Raw genomic sequence first — 18,822 nt, forward strand, 5'->3', positions numbered from 1 at the left:
AAATCATCGTTTGAACTCTATCGGACGTGCTAAGGCCGAAACCTATTTTGACCGTATACACACAGGTTGCTACTATGCTAATGAGTTGTTATCACACGATATTGTTGTGATGGTAGGGTGCTTGCCCATGTGTTGGGGTAGTGAATGACTTGAAAGGAGGTTTACTTAGTGCATGATTAAGATATTTGGTATTTTACTTCCGACGGAGGAAAGTCAATCGAACTGAGGATGTTCAGACTTGGGCTGATGGAGTAGCGGGACTCAATATTTTCGAGCATGGTGGAATCTTCGCCTGTGATGTGGCGTCATTGTCCTTGATTGGTTATATTCTGTTAAGTTCGCCAGTGTTATGGTTTCCTTCAATTCGCCTTAGGGAAGAGTATTATAAATGGTGCCGAGAAAGCGGATGTTAGAGGTCGTAGTGTGCAGAGGTTCAAGATCGATTCAGCATTCCTGGTATTGATGGTTCGAGAAAGATAATTTCTGGAAAGGTTTAAAGTTGGTAGCGATCTATCGGTTCAAGAGCTACAGAGGTAGATTTTGATTTAAGGCAACAACTGGGCAGCGAAGGACGAGGAAGGACATGTGGGAGGTTTCTTGTGGTGGTTAAGTTCCTAGAAGGCTAAGTGTGAGAAATAGAAGTCGAGTAGTTGCTTAAATGAGAGGGTTTGACCAAAGTGGGAGAGTGACAAGGTAGCATATGGGTTACGGGGTAGGATAACTGCACGTCTTAAGGAAAGTTTAGAGTGATTTGGGATTCATGGTGGACAGTGACTAGGTCTACGGACTTAATTTTAAATATTGGCTATTATACGGCGGGAGATTGGATACAACATAAAGGAGTTGCTTGATATGAAAAAAGATACAACATGACTTAGGATTGGAATGTATTGTTGCACCTTTTGTTAACGTCCATGAGGAGTGAACGGACTGGTGCAGCTGGTGCATGAGCTCGGACTCAGGATGATCTACTTATTTCGTAGTAATTATACCCAGTGCAGCGACATTGGAATATGTCGGCATGTAATTTCCACATGTGGGTTATCTCCTGTGAGTAGTTTAGCGGTCGCGTGGTGATTGGCGAAGCTTCTGCGAAGAATTCTATTGGCTACCCGGTAAGAGATTTAATATGTAAATGTGGCTAGTGGTTCGGAGTGTTTATTAAAAGTTAATAGAAGGATTTCGAGGATTTTGGCGGGTTGATTATGCTGGATCATGTCGATGAATGAAGAATCTTGGTGGGTTCCAAGTTTATGCAATAGTAGCTTCAAGCTAAGTGGGAGAGTCCCACCGCCTACAGTTGGATTGCATAGTCGTCTATTTGTAAGATTTTTGGTTATCGATATATTGATGGGTTATTACGACTAAGGAAAGAGAACATCAGTGGTAATTTGAGAAAGCGATTTGAGGAATGTGTGCTATAGTTGGCCTTACCGATTCATGCTCAGGCTTTAGGAAGACTCAGGATTTCTGCTTCGTGTGGAGGCGACTTACAAGGAAGATAATTCGGCCAGGTGCTTCTTTGAAGTGGTGCTTATGTGCTAGCGGAACCTTGGAGTTGATTATATTCGGGACCAAGTACGAGTGGGTGACTCTCAATAACGATCATAGTAGCTTCAAAGTTAAGGTGTGGTGTGTAAGGATTTCGAGTCCATGGTATGGTTGAATATCGAGCTTTTGCAACGGATATTGATAAAGGAGTTGTTGTTATTTCTAATGAAGATCCAGAGTAAATTAGGAGAAGTCGGGTTTTGATTAGCAATGGTTGAATTAGCATGATGATGGGAATGATTAGATCCTTCAGAATGTTGAGTTGTGCATGTGATTTGTGGCGGTACATGCGAGGTTTGATGGCTGCCGTAATTGATTTTATTTGGGGGAATTTGAGCTTTATGGAATTTTAGGTGTAGACGGATCCCGGAAGGATTGTGGTGGTTTAGACCACTACTTGAGGTTGCTATTTGCTACAGATATGAGGATTCAGTCACGAGTTGAGATGGTTCTCTTGGAACGAGTTAAATAAAAGGTTTCTATGTGGTGAAGTGTTTACCCTATTAGTAGTTCGGAAGTTAAGATGAAATGCTTGTACTCTTGTGCATCGGCATGACTAAGTGCAGTGATCGGCATGGGATTCAAAAGTTGAGGATCAAGGTTGCAGTTTGGTGTCTACAAGAATGTCAAGAGCTCGTATGAGCGGGAAAGGATTTAGATGGTTAGAGTAAGGTGGTATTGTCTTTGGCGTCACCTGAGATCGGTGCCTGATGTGAAGAGGCTTTGTATACTGAATGCGGATTCTTGAGTTTGCTTTACAGCGATTGGTGTGGCCGGTAATATGAATGTGCAGACTTATTACCAGGTGCCGAAGGTCATGGGAGCATATCCCATGGGAAGATTGTATAAGTGTGGCGTGTAGTCACTTGATTGATTGAAAAATGGAAACCAAGTACGAAGATTTTGGTAACATCGCTAATTGGGAATTTATTCTTGGAGGGCGCTCGGTTCATTTGGTGGTGCACTGTGTAAGTTTGTTCCGGTTATGATGGACCCTTGAAAGGTTATTAGCCTAGTACGGTGCGATCAGAATCAGCTTGAGGTATGTGGAGGGATTTAAAAGTGAATATGGGCTCTATGTCAGGCCGGATGTGTTCATTTCGGCATAGCGCTCCTTATGAAGGAGTATTCAGACATTATATGTTATTTCGTCGTCGGCTATTTCATGTAATACTATATTGTGCCGTGTGAGTTGTGGAACTGCTTGATAAATTTCCTATGTGCTGAGGTTCCGCGTAGTGATGGTGTTGTATGAGCGGGATGGCTCTCGAGATTCAGATAATATATCGCACCATAGTTGTGCTCATGTTTTGTAGCGTATGGCGCCATCCGTCTCCCCCAGGGATGGTATTATGCACTTAGCGTGCTTGTGGCCGATATTCTGGTATTTTGTAATAATGAGCATTCTAGCTCGGTAAGTATCTCCTTATATAGATTTTATGTTTGGATCGGGTTGCGCGCCGCAACAGTGTGATGTTGAGTACAGTCCCCTATATTCTATTTTGCGTGTTTTGTGTCCCATTTTCTGAGGAAGGTTCATGACACCTTTTCAGTTGTCTAATTAGTTACGTGGTTTGAGTAATCCCTTCCAAAGTTCATTTGCCTTATGTATCATGTTCGAGTTGGTAGCTTGTTGGCACATTGTGGCATCATATGAGACCTTTGATCGTGTCTGAGGTGGCTTATTACCTGAGCAACTTGTACTGGGGTGAGACGAGATTATTGGACCCGGGATCGGTGCGATCAGATTATATAAAGTATAGTAAAGAGCAAATACCATCATTTGGTTATAATGGGGTGACGATTTTAGTCAGGAGGAGAGACTCAATGATTTGTTGACTCGGTAGTTGGTTATGAATTTCTACACGCCTCTTCTATCGGGACAGTATTGCAAGAGTTGGAACTAGACTTATATATGTCATTAGGTGCATGGTGAGCATTAGATTCGGGGAATGTCGGCTCTTATGATCAGAGAATGTTATTATGGTCATGTGAATGTTGCGGTGCATGGTGTGAATTCGGCAAAGGTATGCAGTCGTGTTCTAGTACATCGTGTGGTGATTGATACGATGTTCGTATGTTAGAAGCGGGCCTGGCAGAAAATTTTGGATGTTGGAACTGGACTCTAAGGTTTATTTGCCTAAATAAAAGAGAATGTCTTCAAATTTGATTGATCTAATGTGCTCAACTAAGTTGTGGTAGCACAGGTAGGTACACCAGGGGTTAAACGGTGATTTCGGATAGCTCCAGTGCATTTCTTAGCACGTTCGAGGATGAACGTATATTTAAGTGGGAGAGAATGTAACGACCCGAACGGTCGTTTTGAGCTCTAGCGCGTCGTTCAGCAGCTTGAGGCCATGAGCAGCTTCACTTCAGGTATCAGGACTTGTGATATGGTCAGAATTGAATTTCGGGAAGTTCGGAGTTGGATCGGAAAGATAATTCTCATTTCAAAAGCTTTAAGTTGGAAAAATTGACTAAGATTGGATTTTTCAGTAAAACGCATTGGAATCGGGATTTGAAGGTTCCAATAGGTTCGTATGATGATTTCGGACTTGGGTGTATGTTCGAATCAGGTTAAGGGTGCCCCGAGAGCGTTTCAGCACCTATTGTGGAAGTTAGCATTTTGGAAGAATTTCACAAATTTGGGTTGAAGTGCATTTCAATGTTATTGATGTCCGTTTGGAATTTCGAGTCTGGGAATAGCTCTGTATGGTGATTCCAGTATTGGGAGCGCGCCCAGAAGTGGATTTGGAGGTCCATAGGTCATTTTGGAGTCATTTGGCTAAAGTTAGAAATTTGAAGGTTTTTGAGAAGTTTGACCGTGAGTGTACTTTTTGATATTGGGTTCGAAATCCGATTCCGGAAGTTGGAGAAGGTCTGTATCATGATTTAAGACTTGCACGCAAAATTTGGTGTCACTCCAAGTAGTATAAATATATTTCGGCGCATTCGGAGTAAGTTTGAAGAATTTGAAATTTCTAAGATGAATCAATTTGGTTTGGGGTATGATTCTTAGTTTTGATGTTGTTTTACACGTTCTGGGAGTTCGAGCGAGTCCGTTTTATGATTTGAAACTTGTGGGTATGATCGGGCAGGGCCCCGGGGGCCTCGAGTGTTAACCAGACGAGGCTCGGACCAATTTTAGGATTTGGAGGAAGAGCTGAAGCTTCCAGCTTCTGGTATGATCGCACATGCGCATGGGCAGCTGCAGGTGCAAGCCATAAGTCACAGGTGCGAAGGAGAGGAGCTAGCCAGCAACCGTAGATGCTAAGTATTTTAGCGCACCTGCGAACACGCAGGTGCGAAGGATTTGCGCGCATAAGCGGATGGATGCGCAGGAGCGAAGGGACATGCGCACCTGCGTTTGCGCAGAAGCGAGCCATTGTCCGCCGGTGCGGTGCAAGGCCAAAAGGGAAAAATGTGCACCTGCGAGGAATTGTCCGCAGGTGCGGAACCACAGGTGCGAGTGTAACTCTGCAGGTGCAAAAATCGCAGAAGGCAGAACCTTCATTTAAGTCCGGAGTTGAGCATGTTTAGCCTATTTCCTTCAGGTTTTGGGCGATTGTGGAGCATTTTGAGAAGGGATTTGAACTAGCAACTTGAAGGTAAGTTAGTTCTTCACACTTTGAGTTAAATTCATAGATTATGGATAGATTATAACTTGTAAATCTTGGAAATCAAGGGTTTAGATGAAAAACCTAGATTTTTATAGAAAGGAGATTTTCACCACGAAAATGGTTATGGAATTGGATAGAAATCATAGGTTTGAGTTCATAAGGTTATCGGTAATGATTATCTTTGAAAACTTTCAGAATCCGGGCACGTGGTCCCGAGGGTGATTTTATCGACTTTTCGAACGGAGTTGAGAATTATTGTAAATAGGATTATAATGAGTATTAGAGTATATATTTTTGGATATGCTTACTTATTGACTAGTTTTAGAGCGTTGGGCATCGATTTGAGTTGATTGAATGGCTTGGGAGCCGGTTATGAAACTTCGGAGCGAGGTAAGTCTCCTCTCTAACCTTATAAGAGAGAATTAACCCCATAGGTGAAATAAATTAATATATGCTTCTAATTGTGGCACGAGGTGACGAGAGCCCGTACGTAGCTACCAGTTATGCCTATGTCCGGGTAGTCTAGGTTTACATCATGCCTTGTTAACATTCTTGTCGATTTATGTTATTGTTTGCCTTGAGAAGATGCAAGATTGATGTTGAGTAACGATTGTCTTGAAAGAATGGAAATTTGAAGAAATATAGATTTAAAAGGTTTCATTTGAACTTAGTAATTTCGACAAGAATTGAGGAATATTATTATAGCTTAAGAAATCTATGTGTAACCGCATCGCATGTATGATTCGCGAGCGTAGTAATTTCTTAAAAAGCTTCAAGTTGTATTTCCCTTATTTTGAAAAGAATCAAGAAATAAATATGATTTAAATGTTAAAATTATATTTGGCCGCGTCACAGGTATGATTCGTGAGCGGGATATTTCCTTAAATTTATATTTGACCGCGTCGCATGTATGATTCGCGAGCGGGGACCGCATCTCATGTATGATTTGCGAGCGGGGAAATTTATAGATGCATCTATGGTTCGCGCCATTCGACCCTCTGGCAGTGCACATTTTAAATATTATGTTGGATTGGGTTGTACGAACTCAACATGATTTGCGCATGCTTGTATTGCTTGCCCTAAAATTTATGACAATTGATATGGCCTCATTGGCCGGAGATATAAATTGTTAAAAGATGAAAATAAATTCGGAGATTCCTTAATTATAAAAGAATTGCTTACTTACTTCAAAATAATGAGCTTACAGCCGTTCTACGAAATCCATACTTAATCATACCATTGGTATTTTATTTATAGCCCATAGTAAGTGTCGAAGTCGACCCCTCATCACACTTCTTCAAGGTTAGGCGGGATACTTACTGGGTACACGTTGATTTACGTACTCATACTATACTTGCTGCACATTTTTGTGCAGGTACACATATGTTTAGCAGCTTTGTGGGTGCAGATGCGCGATTATGGCGGGGATTTAGGTGAGCTGCATTCTATACAATGCACCGCAGCCAGCAGAGTCTCCTTCAGAGTATAGTATTTTCTTTCCTGTCCAAATTGTATTCCGGACAGTTATTGTATTTTATTTTAAATTTCTATAAAAGGCTCATGCACTTATGACACCGGGTTCTGGGATGATTATGGGATGTTTAGTATTGGAATTTGAAAACATTGTTATTTATTCTGTAAATCCATCCTTTACAAGGTAAATTGAAGTAAATTTACGATTTCAAAAATATTAAAAATGCGAATTTAATTGACTATTTAGTGTTGGCTTGCATGACAGTGGTGTCCGCCGCCATCACGGCCTTTAACAGATTTTGGATCGTGACACAAGGTCTACGAAACAGCGGCAGCTACCTCAAAATCTCTGGATAATCAACCGTGCGAAGAAATCAACACCCACTGTGTCCGGGAACACCTGGATCTGCACACGAAGTACAGGGTGTAGTATGAGTACAACCAACTCAGCAAGTAACAATACTAAAAAAAAACTGAATGTAGTGACGAGCTTCACAGATGAGTCCAATTACAGTAATTTCTAACATAATAACAGTAATTTCATGTTATGTTCAACTGAAACATAATATATTGAGCAGCTGGCTGGGCTGGTAGTGCCCCAGGTATCTGAAGTCACTACACTACTTGCTCTGGAGTATGGGAAATAAGGGTATGAGTACCTCCCCCAGCCTGAGAAGTGGCTGGTGCGGCCTAGGCCGAAACCACCGGAGCAAGGCCAGTGCAAACTGTCAATATCTGGGCCAAAACCTCTTGAAGGCCTGGAATCACAATAGGCACAGCTGGTGACTGAGCTGGTCGCGCCGGCATAATTTTATCTGGAATCTGCTCCTGAGCTAGAGCAACTAGTGGTGCTACAGGTGCTGCTCCAACTGCTATACGAGCTACACCCCGAACTCTAACTCGGCCTTTACCAGGGCCCCGGCCTATCGTGACCCTAACTGGTGGAACTGGTGGCTGACCGTCCGATCCAGTAGTACGTGTCCTCACCAACTGTGAGAGAATAGAATAACATAAATTTAGTTTCAGGAATTAACAAATTCGCACGACAGAATACAATAAAGTAAAATTTTTCTAAGGGTTCGGAAACCTCTCGAAGATAAGTACAGACGTCTTTGTATCGATACGCAAGACTCTACTAAACCTGCTCATGACTCGTGAGACCTATGTAACCTAGGGTCTGATACCAACTTGTCAGGACCCAAAATCCTAACCTATCACGATGGAACCTAAGGTGGTACTAGTCAAGCCGATTTCTCACAAATACTTCCAACATTTTTAACAAGAATGAATTTAAAGAAGTTTTAGTGGTAAAAGTTCTCATAACCGGGATAGAAAACCCAAAATATAATGCAGAATTTCCAACTTTCGGGGTGTCACAGAGTACATGAGCATCTATACATCACAAGCATGGAAAACGTAGTCTATAATAGTCTGAAACGAAATACAGTAATCAAGAAGATAAGGAAGGAGAGACAAGGTCTGCAAAAACCGACAGCTATCTCGAAATCTCTGGATAATCAACTATGCTAAGAAATCAACACCCACTGTATCTTGGAAGACCTGGATCTGCACATGAAGTTCAGGGTGTAATATGAGTACAACCAACTCAACAAGTAACAATACTAAATAAAGAACTGAAAATAGTGATGAGTTTCACAACTGAGTCCAGTTACTGTAATTTCCAACATAATAAGTTAGGCATGCTTTCAAATTCAACATTTAAGGCCAAAATAGTAATTTCATGTCAAGTTCAACTGAAACATAAGATAATATATCTCAGAAATTTTTAAAATAGTGATATAGACAGTTGAAGTGCAACATTAATGAAATCAAATGCATCCTCTCAGGACAACAGTCACTCAGCCGTTCCATTCACTCAGCACTCAGCACTAGCACTCAGTAGGTACATGCGCTCACTAGGGGTTTGTACAGACTCCGGAGGGGCTCCTTCAGCCCAAGTGCTATTATCCTCATGAATAACTCATGTGCTGCACGGACAACTCACGTGTTGTAGTATCAATATCTGGATCCACACGGACAACTCGCGTGCAGCACAGACAACTCAAGTGCTATAGTATTAATATCTAGATCCGCACAGACAAATCAAGTGTTGCACGGACCACTCACGTGCTATAGTATCAATATCTAGATCCGAACGGACAACTCACGTACTATAGTATCAATATCTTACAATCAGGCCCTCGGCCTCACTCAGTAATAAATCTCTCCTATATCTCGGGCTATCGATAACTATAAAAATCAGCCCAAACAACATTGATATGATGCATCAATACTGAACAATAGAGACTGAGATAAAATAAATAAGTAAACTGTAACTGAGTACAAAACAACAATTTAGCAGATAATTTAATATGTACACGACCTCTGTGGGTCCCTACAGTGCCAACACATAATCTAAACATGATTTGTGGTTCAATTTCTCTACTATATGGAGAATGTACAAATAATAACAGATTATTCGACTACACAGTTCCATTGAATTTGACCAAGTCACAATTTCTACGGTGCATGCCCACACGTCCGTCACCTAGCATGTGCGTCACCTCAAAACCGATCACATAACATAAAATCCGAGGTTTCATACGCTGAGAACCATATTTAGAACTGTTGCTTACCTCAAACCGTGTAATTCTTTATTCTGCTAGGCCTTTGCCTCACGAATCAGCCTCCAAACGCCTCGAATCTAGTCACAAACAATTCAATTCAGTTAATACAAGTTATAGGAATTAATTCCATATAGAAATATTAATTTTCCAACAAAATCCGAAATTGCACTCAAAAATTGCTCTTGGTGCCCACATGTCGGAACACGACAAAGGTTACAAAATATTAACGCCCATTCAACCACGAGTCCAACCATACAAATTTTACCAAATTCCGACATCATCTCGACCCTTAATTCTTCAAATTAAACCAAGAGGGTTTTCACAATTTTTCCAACTTAAATCACCAATTAAATGTTAAAAACAACCATGGATTCGGGTAATTTGACCAATATTGGGTTAAGAACACTTACCTTGTTATTTTCCTTGAAATTCTCCAGAACATCGCCTATTCTAGAGCTCCAATTCGTCAAAAATGATCAGAACTTAAACTCTCTGTCCAGGTATTTCTTCTTAACGAACGCGGCCATTGCCTCGCATTCACAAACCACATTTTGTGCTGCCCAAAATTTCCTCCTTCGTGAACGCAGCCCTTTCCTCGCGTTCGGGAAGCACAAAAATCAGCTGCCACAATTTCTTCTTCGTGAATGCGAGATCCCACGCGATGATTAACGACCTCAGGATTTTACGAACGTGAAGCCTCTCACACGAAAATGTAGGCCAACACGTTTGGTCCAACCCCAACTCCCTCTCTTCTTTGCGAACACGACAACCCTCTCGCGTTCGCGATGCACAACCTGCCCAACACTTCGAGAACGCAACCTGTCCTTCGCGAATGCGACGAGTAAATCTTGCCTACCCCACAGTTCCTCTTCGCGACTCCACTCGCAAATGCGATGAAGGAAACTAGATAGTGCATCAAAAATATTCCAGCAAAGCTCTAAGTCCAAAATTTGATCTGGTAACCCTTCGAAACTCACCCGAGGCCGTAACGACCTGGCCGGTCATTTTGAGAATTTAAGTCCTATTAGGCAACATAAGGCCCTGAGCAGCTTCGTATTATATGTATTGACTTACATGCATTGTTGAATTCAGTTACCGGATTATTCAGAGTGATTTAGGACACTTAGTCCCTAAAATAGAAGCTTAAGTCTTAGGATTTTGACCACAGTCAGAACTGTATGAAGATGACTCTGGAATAGAGTTATGTCTGTCCCCTTAGCTCTGTTGGGTGATTTTGGACTTAGGAGCATGTCCGGACTGTGAATTTGAGGTCCCTAGCTTATTTAGGCTTGAAATGGCGAAAGTCAAATTTTTTGAGATTTGGACCAGTAGTGGACATTTTGATATCGAAGTCGGATTCTGATTTCGGAAGTTGGAGTAGGTCCGTAGTATTGAATATGACTTGTGTGCAAAATTTGAGATCATTCAGATATGGCTGGATAGGTTTCTGCATTGGTTGTAGGAATTTGAAGTTTCAAGTTCTTTAAGTGTGAATTGGAGGGTGATTCATGATTTTATCATTGTTTGATGTGATTTGAGGGCTCAACTAAGTTCGTATGGTATTTTAGGACGGGTTTGTATGTTTGGTTGAGGTCCCGGGGGCCTCGGGTGAGTTTCGGGTGCTTAACGGATCAAAAGGTAGATTTGTGTTGTTGCTGAAGTCTTCAGGCATCTGGTATTTTTGCACCTGCGGTGGAGAGACTGCAGATGCCGGATCGCATGTGCGGAGAGGCAAGCACAGAAGCAGAAATGTGGATGAGTGCCAGGGGTCGCAGGTGCAAGGTAAATTCAGCATCTGCGATTCCCGCAGATATGATGGAGCAATCGTAGGAGCGATGAAGGACCGCAGAAGCGGGCATGGGTCTGTAGGTGCGCACACGCAGGTGCGACCCTTGGATCGGAGAAGCGGACGCTGAGTTTTGAGTGGAATCCACACCTGGGATGGGAATTCCGCAGGTACGGTGACGCATGTGCGAAGGCAGGTCCGCAAATGCGGTTTAAGTGGCAGAAAAATGGCCAAATCAATGGTTTGATTCATTTCTTCATTGTTGGACTTGGGAGCTCGGGAATTGGCAATTTTTCGAGGGATCTTTAGAGAGAGCTTTGGGGCAACGATTTCTAAATCATTTTTTGTTGTATTTCTTCAATCTATAGTTGTTTTCTTCATTAAATTTCAGGCTTGGATTGAAAATTTAGGGAAAATGGGAAGAAGTTCTTCAACTAAGATTTCTGAATTTTGATTGGGATTTAGACATCGAATTTGGATAATTTTGGTACGAGTGAACTTGTGAGTAAATGGGTGTTCGTATTTTGTGACTTTTACCTGATTCCGAGACGTGGGCCCAGGTCGACCTTTTAGGACAAATTTTGTATTTTTTATTAACATCTTGATTTCATTTATTAGATTAGCCTATTATAGTTGTATTCATGATATTTAATTGTTTTGGCTAGATTTGGGCCATTCGGAGTCGGATATTTGTGGGAAAGGCATTGTGACCGATTGATTGAGCTTGGTTCAAGGTAAGTATCTTGCCTAACCTTGTGTGGGGGATTTTCCCCTTAGGATTTGAGTCTTCTATGTTGATTGTAGCCCATGTACGCGAGGTGACGAGTCCGTGCTCGGTCTTATTTGTGAAAAGTTGGCCTTTTAGGATTCTTAGGTCCTTATATTCACCGAGTATGAAGTTGTTCTAAATATGATTTAAGTTCCTATTTACTAGTTTTACCTCTACATGCTTTAATTAGAATTAATTACTTCAGGATTCACTCTTATTGCCTATTTGACTCTTAGTTGACTTGACTGAAGATTTTACCTCCTCTATTGTCATGCTATCATTTCATAACTTCTTATCTCATCCTATAATTGTTCAGTCTTAATTGAGGTTATGATTATTTTTCCGCTGCTTATCCTTAATTGAATTGTTGAATATCCTTCGAAATTTCCTAACCTTAAAAGAAGTTTAGATATCCTATCTCTTAGTCGACTTGTTTTATTTGGAATTATTTGACTCATGTTAGCTTCCCTGTTGTTAAAACGTATATTGTGGGATTGTTGCTACACATTAGTTTTCCCTTATTGAGATGTTCTCTTTACGCCTAGCATTCTTTACTGTGGCTATTCCTTGTGAATTGCTTCTACCGTTTCTTGTGATTTAAAAGTTCTTGAGTTGATTTACTTGTCGTACTTTGTATTATTACCAATTATTGTTATTGTACTTATTATGGTGATGCACGAGGTTTTTGCCATGCAGTTGTTATTATTGTGATGCACGAGGTGTCTGCCGTGCGGTTGTTGTTATGGGGTTGCAGGAGGTTTCTGCCGTGCTATTGTTACTATTGATATTTGCACATGCGGTGTGACAAGGCGGGATATGTATATGTGGGTTGCGCATGTGGCGAGACAATGTGGGAACGTTGTTAGGCACGTGTGGCGAGACAAGGCAGGCAATTATTCTTTTATTGCACATGTGGCGAGACAAGGTGGTTTGTATCAGGGATTCATTTGTGATGATTTGTGACTGCCTGGGGGCATTCTTGTTGTTGATATTTGTGTAGTGGTACACTTACCTATGTGAGATTTATCTTGTGAAAGCTGTGAAAAAATATTCTACGTGATGTCCGTTCTTTTTCCTTATGTTTATTTCCTGGTATGGACTATGTTAGGACACTTGCACAAGCATACACGTAGTTAAGAACTCTTATCGGATAAGAGGTGTTCTTAATATTTTTGAGCATAGATGCTCACCCTTGTTTACTTGCCTTCTATGTGAGAATGGCTCTATTGGCACGTGAGTTGTCAGTGCAGTTATATAATGTAATGAGGGCACATGATGCCAAGTGTTAAGGTTCAGGTATCTAGACCCGCGAGTTGTGATTTGTCTGAGGTTTGGTACCTCGTGGAGTTTGATGACTAAAACCTGATGTAAAAGCGATTGTAGTTGGTGAGTTATTACTTGTCCTTGTTGTATTTATGGTTCCAAATGTAGGTTGTGTTCCATTTACTTTTCTGAGTCATATTTTTTGGGGTATTCTGCTGATACTTGTTGTTTCCTTTCTTATTGCCATTACTGTATTGCGAGCCATATTGCATAGTCTTTATACTGATATCATATTTATGATGTTCATATACTTATAGTTGTTGAGTTTATTAGACCAGTGGGTGTCTTGACTGTTCCTCGTCACTACTCCACCGAGGTTAGTCTTGATACTTACTGGGCACCGCTGTGGTGTGCTCATTCTACACTTCTGCACATATTTGTGCAGATCCAGTATTTGTTCATTAGCCACTGTGTGGGTCGTTGCTGTGGAGACTCAAGGTAAACCTACTGCTGCTTTCGCAGGCTCCGGAGTCACCTTCAAGTTTTTTTTGGCAATGTTTATTCTTAATTCTGAACAGTTATATTTTGAAGTTTTCTAGCAAACACTTTGTAGAGCTTATGGCTTGTACTACCGGTTTTGGGAATTTTAAATTTATTTTGGAGGTTTCCATTTCAAAGATTGTTAGATGTTATTTAATTATTGTTGTTATTTAATAAATGTTAGACTTACCTAGTCCCTAAGATTAGGTGCCATCACGATACCCAATAGAGGGAAAATTGGGTCATGACAAGTTTGTATCAGAGCACTAGGTTCATAGGTGCTACGAGTCATAAGCGAGTTTAGTAGTGTCTTGCGGATCGGTACGAAGACATCTGTACTTATCTTCGAGAGGCTATAGAACTATTAGGATAGTTTCACTTCCTTCATTACTATCGTGCGAGTTCATTGATCTCGAAGTTTGAACTTTTATCATTCCATTCTCTCAAAGATGGTGAGGACACGAGCTGCAGTTACTGATGACGTTACCCCCGGAGCAGATGTCACTAGGGGCAGAGGTAGAGGGCAACAAGGAGCACGCACCGCAGCTAGAGCACCTACCAGAGCAGCAATTGAGGAGCCGCCAGTAGCTCCAGTTGGGGGGTAGGTACTGGAGGCGCCTGATGTTTCCTCCGGACTTCAGGAGACCTTCGCACAGTTCCTGAGCATGTTTAGTACATTGGCTCAGGAGAGGTTGATTCCGGTTGCACCATCTATTTCACAACCCGGGGAAGGAACCCAGACTCCCGTTGCCCACACCCTAGAGCAGCGATTTCATTTTGGTCAGGTTCCAGGTGTCATGGTGACACAGACTGTGGTTCCAGTTCAGCCCGTGGTCAGGGCAACAACATCTGAAGAAGAGTAGCTTAGAATTGCAAGGTTCAAGAAATATGACCCTCCTACTTTCAGTGGTTTGGCTTCAGATAGTGCACAGGGTTTTCTGTAGGAGTGTCATTGCATTCTCTGTACTATGGGTATTTTGGATACAAGCGGGGTTGCTTTTACTATGTTCTAGCTTTGGGGAGCGGCTTATCAGTGGTGACGGGCGTATGAGTTGGGTAGCCCAACCGAGTTAGCTTCACTTACATAGGTTTAGTTTTCAGAGATATTCCTGAGAGAGATTGTACCTCAGTCCCTTCGAGAGGCATGGCGCACAGAGTTTGAGCAGTTGCGCCAGAGCACAATGTATGTGTCAGAGCATGTCGTGTTATCCAGTGATTTGGCTAGGCATGCACCTACTTTGGTCGCTACAGTTAGAGAGCGTGTCCGTAGATTCATTGAGGGACTCAGGCATGATATTCAGTTCAGCTATCGCTTCGTATTCGTGACCAAGCCTTCGCGTTCGCGAAGAGTAAAAACTCACCCTGACCAGCTTACCCTTTGCGTTCACGAGAGTAACTTCGCGAACGCGAAGAAGAACATACCAGAACAACTGCTGCAGCAAAAATACCAGATTTTCTAAGTCCAAACGTCCTGTAGCCTATCCGAAACTCACCCGAGCCCTCAGGGCTCCAAACCAAACCTGCACACAAGTCAAAAAATATCATATGAACTTGCTCGTATGATCAAATCGCCAAAATAATACCTAGAACTATGAACTTAGCACCAAATCCAATGAAATTTTCAATAAAGCTTTAAAATTCCTATTTTTACAACCGGACGTCCTAATCACATCAAACCAACTTCGTTTCTCACCAAATTTCACAGATAAGTCATAAATATTATATTGGACCTATGCCGGGCTCCGGAACCAAAATACGAACCCGGTATCAACAAGTCCAAACATCGACCAATTGTTAAAAATCATTAAACTTTCAGACTTTTAATTTTTATCAAAAATTCATAACTCGAGCTAGGGACGTCCGAATTCGATTCCGGGCATTCGCCCAGGTCCCTTATTTCGATACGGACCCATCAGAACCGTTAAAACATGGATCCGGGCCTATTTATCAAAAATATTGACCGAAGTCCACTCAACTGAAGGTTTTGGGCAAATATTCTTATTTTTATCAGTTTTTAACATATAAGCCTTCCGGGCCAATACCCGGACTGTGCACACAAATCGAGGAAGGTAAAAATGAGATTTTTAGGCTTAGGAGCGCAAAATCGAGTTCTAAACATAAGATGACCTTTTGGGTCATCACATTCTCTACCTCTAAAATAACCGTTCGTCCTCGAACGCACATAGAAAAGTACCTGAGCTGGTGAAAAGGTGGGGATATCTGCTCCGCATATCGGACTCGGACTCCCAAGTTGTCGCCTCATCAGGCTGACCTTTCCACTGCACTCGAACTGAAGGGTAACTCTTTGATCTCAACTGGCGAACCTGCCGGGCTAGAATAGCCATCGACTCCTCCTCGTAAGTCAAATCCTTGTCTAACTGGACAGAGCTGAAATCTAACACATGGGACGGATCGACGTGATACTTTCGAAGCATGTATGAAGTTGTTCTTGATATGATTTAAGTTCCTATTTACTAGTTTCACTTCTACATGCTTTAATTAGAATTAATTGCTTCAGGATTCACTCCTATTGCCTATTTGACTCTTAGTTGACTTAACTGAAGATTTTACCTCCTCTATTGTCATGCTATCATTTCATAACTGCTTATCTCATCCTATAATTGTTCAGTCTTAATTGAGGTTATGATTATTTTTCCGCTGCTTATCCTTAATTGAATTGTTGAATATCCTTCGAAATTTCCTCTAACCTTAAAAGAAGTTTAGATATCCTATCTCTTAGTCGACTTGTTTTATTTGGAATTATTTGACTCATGTTAGCTTCCCTGTTGTTAAAACGTATATTGTGGGATTGTTGCTACACATTAGTTTTCCCTTATTGAGATGTTCTCTTTACGCCTAGCATTCTTTACTGTGGCTATTCCTTGTGAATTGCTTCTACCGTTTCTTGTGATTTAAAAGTTCTGGAGTTGATTTACTTGTTGTACTTTGTATTATTACCAATTGTTGTTGTTGTACTTGTTGTGGTGATGCATGAGGTTTCTGTCGTGCGGTTGTTATTATTGTGATGCACGAGGTTTCTGTCGTGCGGTTGTTATTATTATGATGCACGAGGTTTCTGTCGTGTGGTTGTTGTTTTGGGGTTGCACGAGGTTTCTTCCGTGTTATTGTTACTGTTGATATTTGCATACGAGCCTTTGCCGGTTATTCCGATGACTCGATATAGTCCTTCCCAATTTGGGCCCAATTTCCCTTCGTTTGGGTTCTTGATTTGTTGTGTTACCTTTCTCAATACCGTGTCCCTGACTTGAAAATGCCTGAGGTTGGCTGTTCGGTTGTAGTACCTCCCTAATCGTTGCTTATATACAGCCAAACGGACTAGGGTGACTTCCCTCCTTTCATCCAATAATACCAAACTCGTGGTCAAGGCCTCGTTGTTTGAATTTTCAGTAGTATACTGTAACCTGAGGCTCGGCTCCCCTACATCAACAAGTATTAAGGCTTCCGCTCTGTAGACCAGAGAAAACAGGGTTGCTCCGGTACTTGACTTTGAAGTAGTATGGTATGCCCATATGACTTCGGGCAAGATTTCCTTCAACTTTCCTTTCGAACCGATCAACCTCTTTTTCAGGTTTAAGAGTATAGTTTTGTTCGTCAATTCCGCTTGCCCATTCCCACTAGGGTGGTAAGGAGTTGATAATATCTTCTTGATCTTATGGTCTTCGAAAAACTTACTTACCTTGTTGTTGCTGACGAATTGTTTTCCGTTGTCGCAGATGATCCAGGCCGGTATCCCAAATCGACAGATTATGTGATCTCAGATGAAGTCGATGACTTCTTTCTCCCGCACCTTCTCTAACGCCTGGGCCACAACCCATTTAGAAAAATAACTGGTCATGAGTAGTATGTATTGGACTTTACCGGGCGCCCATGGCAGGGGGCCGACAATGTCCATCCCCCACTTGATGAATCATCGGGCATATCTCAAAGTTGATGAATTATCGGGCATATCTCCTAGTTGATGAATCATCGAGCATGTCTTTGGAACTCTTCACATTTTTGCACGAAGTCTTCTGCATCCTTCTCCATTTCATTCTAGTAGTAGCTGGCCCGACTCTCATTAACTTCTGAACTAAGGATTCTGCCCCTGAATGGTTCCCACGAGTGCCCTCGTGAACTTCTATCATGTCGTATTTGGTCTCTCCCATACCAAAGCTTCTAGCCAATGGGCCAAAAAAGGATCTCCTGAATAATGCCCATTCGACTAAGCTAAATCTGGCAGCTTTGGTACGTAGGGCTCTTGATTTCTTGGGATCTGATGCCAATTTTCCTATCTTCAAGTAGTCAATGTATTTGTTTCTCCAATCCCAAGTCAAACTTGTCGAGTTTACTTCTGCATGACCTTCTTCTACCACCAAATTCATCAGTTGCATCATTGCCCCCGAGCTGAATTCATCGGAGTCGGCAGACGACCCCAAGTTTGCTAGTACATCGGCCTCACTATTTTGATCTCGAGGAACGTGCTGCAGAGTCCATTCCTTGAATTGGTGCATGGTTACCTGTAATTTATCCATGTATCTCCACATCCGTTCCACTTTCACTTCAAATGTTACGTTGACTTGATTTACGACGAGGAGGGAGTCACATTTGGCTTCGATCACTTTGGCCCTAAGGCTTTTTGCCAGTTCTAGACCTGCGATCATAGCTTTGTACTCGTCTTCATTGTTAGTCAATTTAATAGTTTTAATAGACTATCTAATTACGATGCCCGTGAGTGGTTTTAACACGATATTGAGCTCAAACCCTTTTGCATTGGATGCACCATCCGAGAATAAGGTCCAGATCCCTGAATTAGTCCCCGAGGTGAGCAACAATTCCCTTTCAACCTCGGGTATCAAGGCCGGCGTATAGTCGGCCACAAAGTCCGCCAGGATCTAGAATTTTATAGTAGTCCAGGGTCGGTACTAGATATCATAACCGCTGATCTCCATGGCCTATTTGGCCAGCCGGCCTAAGAGATCGAGCTTATGCATAATATTCCTCAGTGGGTAAGAGGTTACGGCGCATATGATGTGGCATTGAAAGTATAGTTTTAGTTTCCTGGAAATGCTTAGCAAGGCGAGCACTAACTTTTCTAGGTGAAGATATCTTGTTTCGGCATCACCTAGGGTTCTGCTAACATAATAAATAGGAAATTGTGTACCTTCTTCCTCCTGGACTAAAACACCACTTGCC

At 41.8% G+C, this 18,822-nt stretch overlaps 1 protein-coding gene across 1 annotated transcript; it reads right to left on the reverse strand.

Annotated features, from left to right (window-relative positions):
* Positions 1 to 17,585: 17,585 nt before the first annotated feature.
* LOC138898194 (uncharacterized) lies at positions 17,586 to 18,290 on the reverse strand. Its single transcript, XM_070184235.1, has one exon. It carries the CDS (start codon positions 18,288 to 18,290, stop codon positions 17,586 to 17,588), a length of 705 nt encoding a protein of 234 aa, XP_070040336.1.
* Positions 18,291 to 18,822: the final 532 nt, after the last annotated feature.

This window comes from Nicotiana tomentosiformis, chromosome 8, assembly GCF_000390325.3.
Source record: "Nicotiana tomentosiformis chromosome 8, ASM39032v3, whole genome shotgun sequence".
In the NCBI taxonomy this organism is placed as follows: Eukaryota; Viridiplantae; Streptophyta; class Magnoliopsida; order Solanales; family Solanaceae; genus Nicotiana; species Nicotiana tomentosiformis.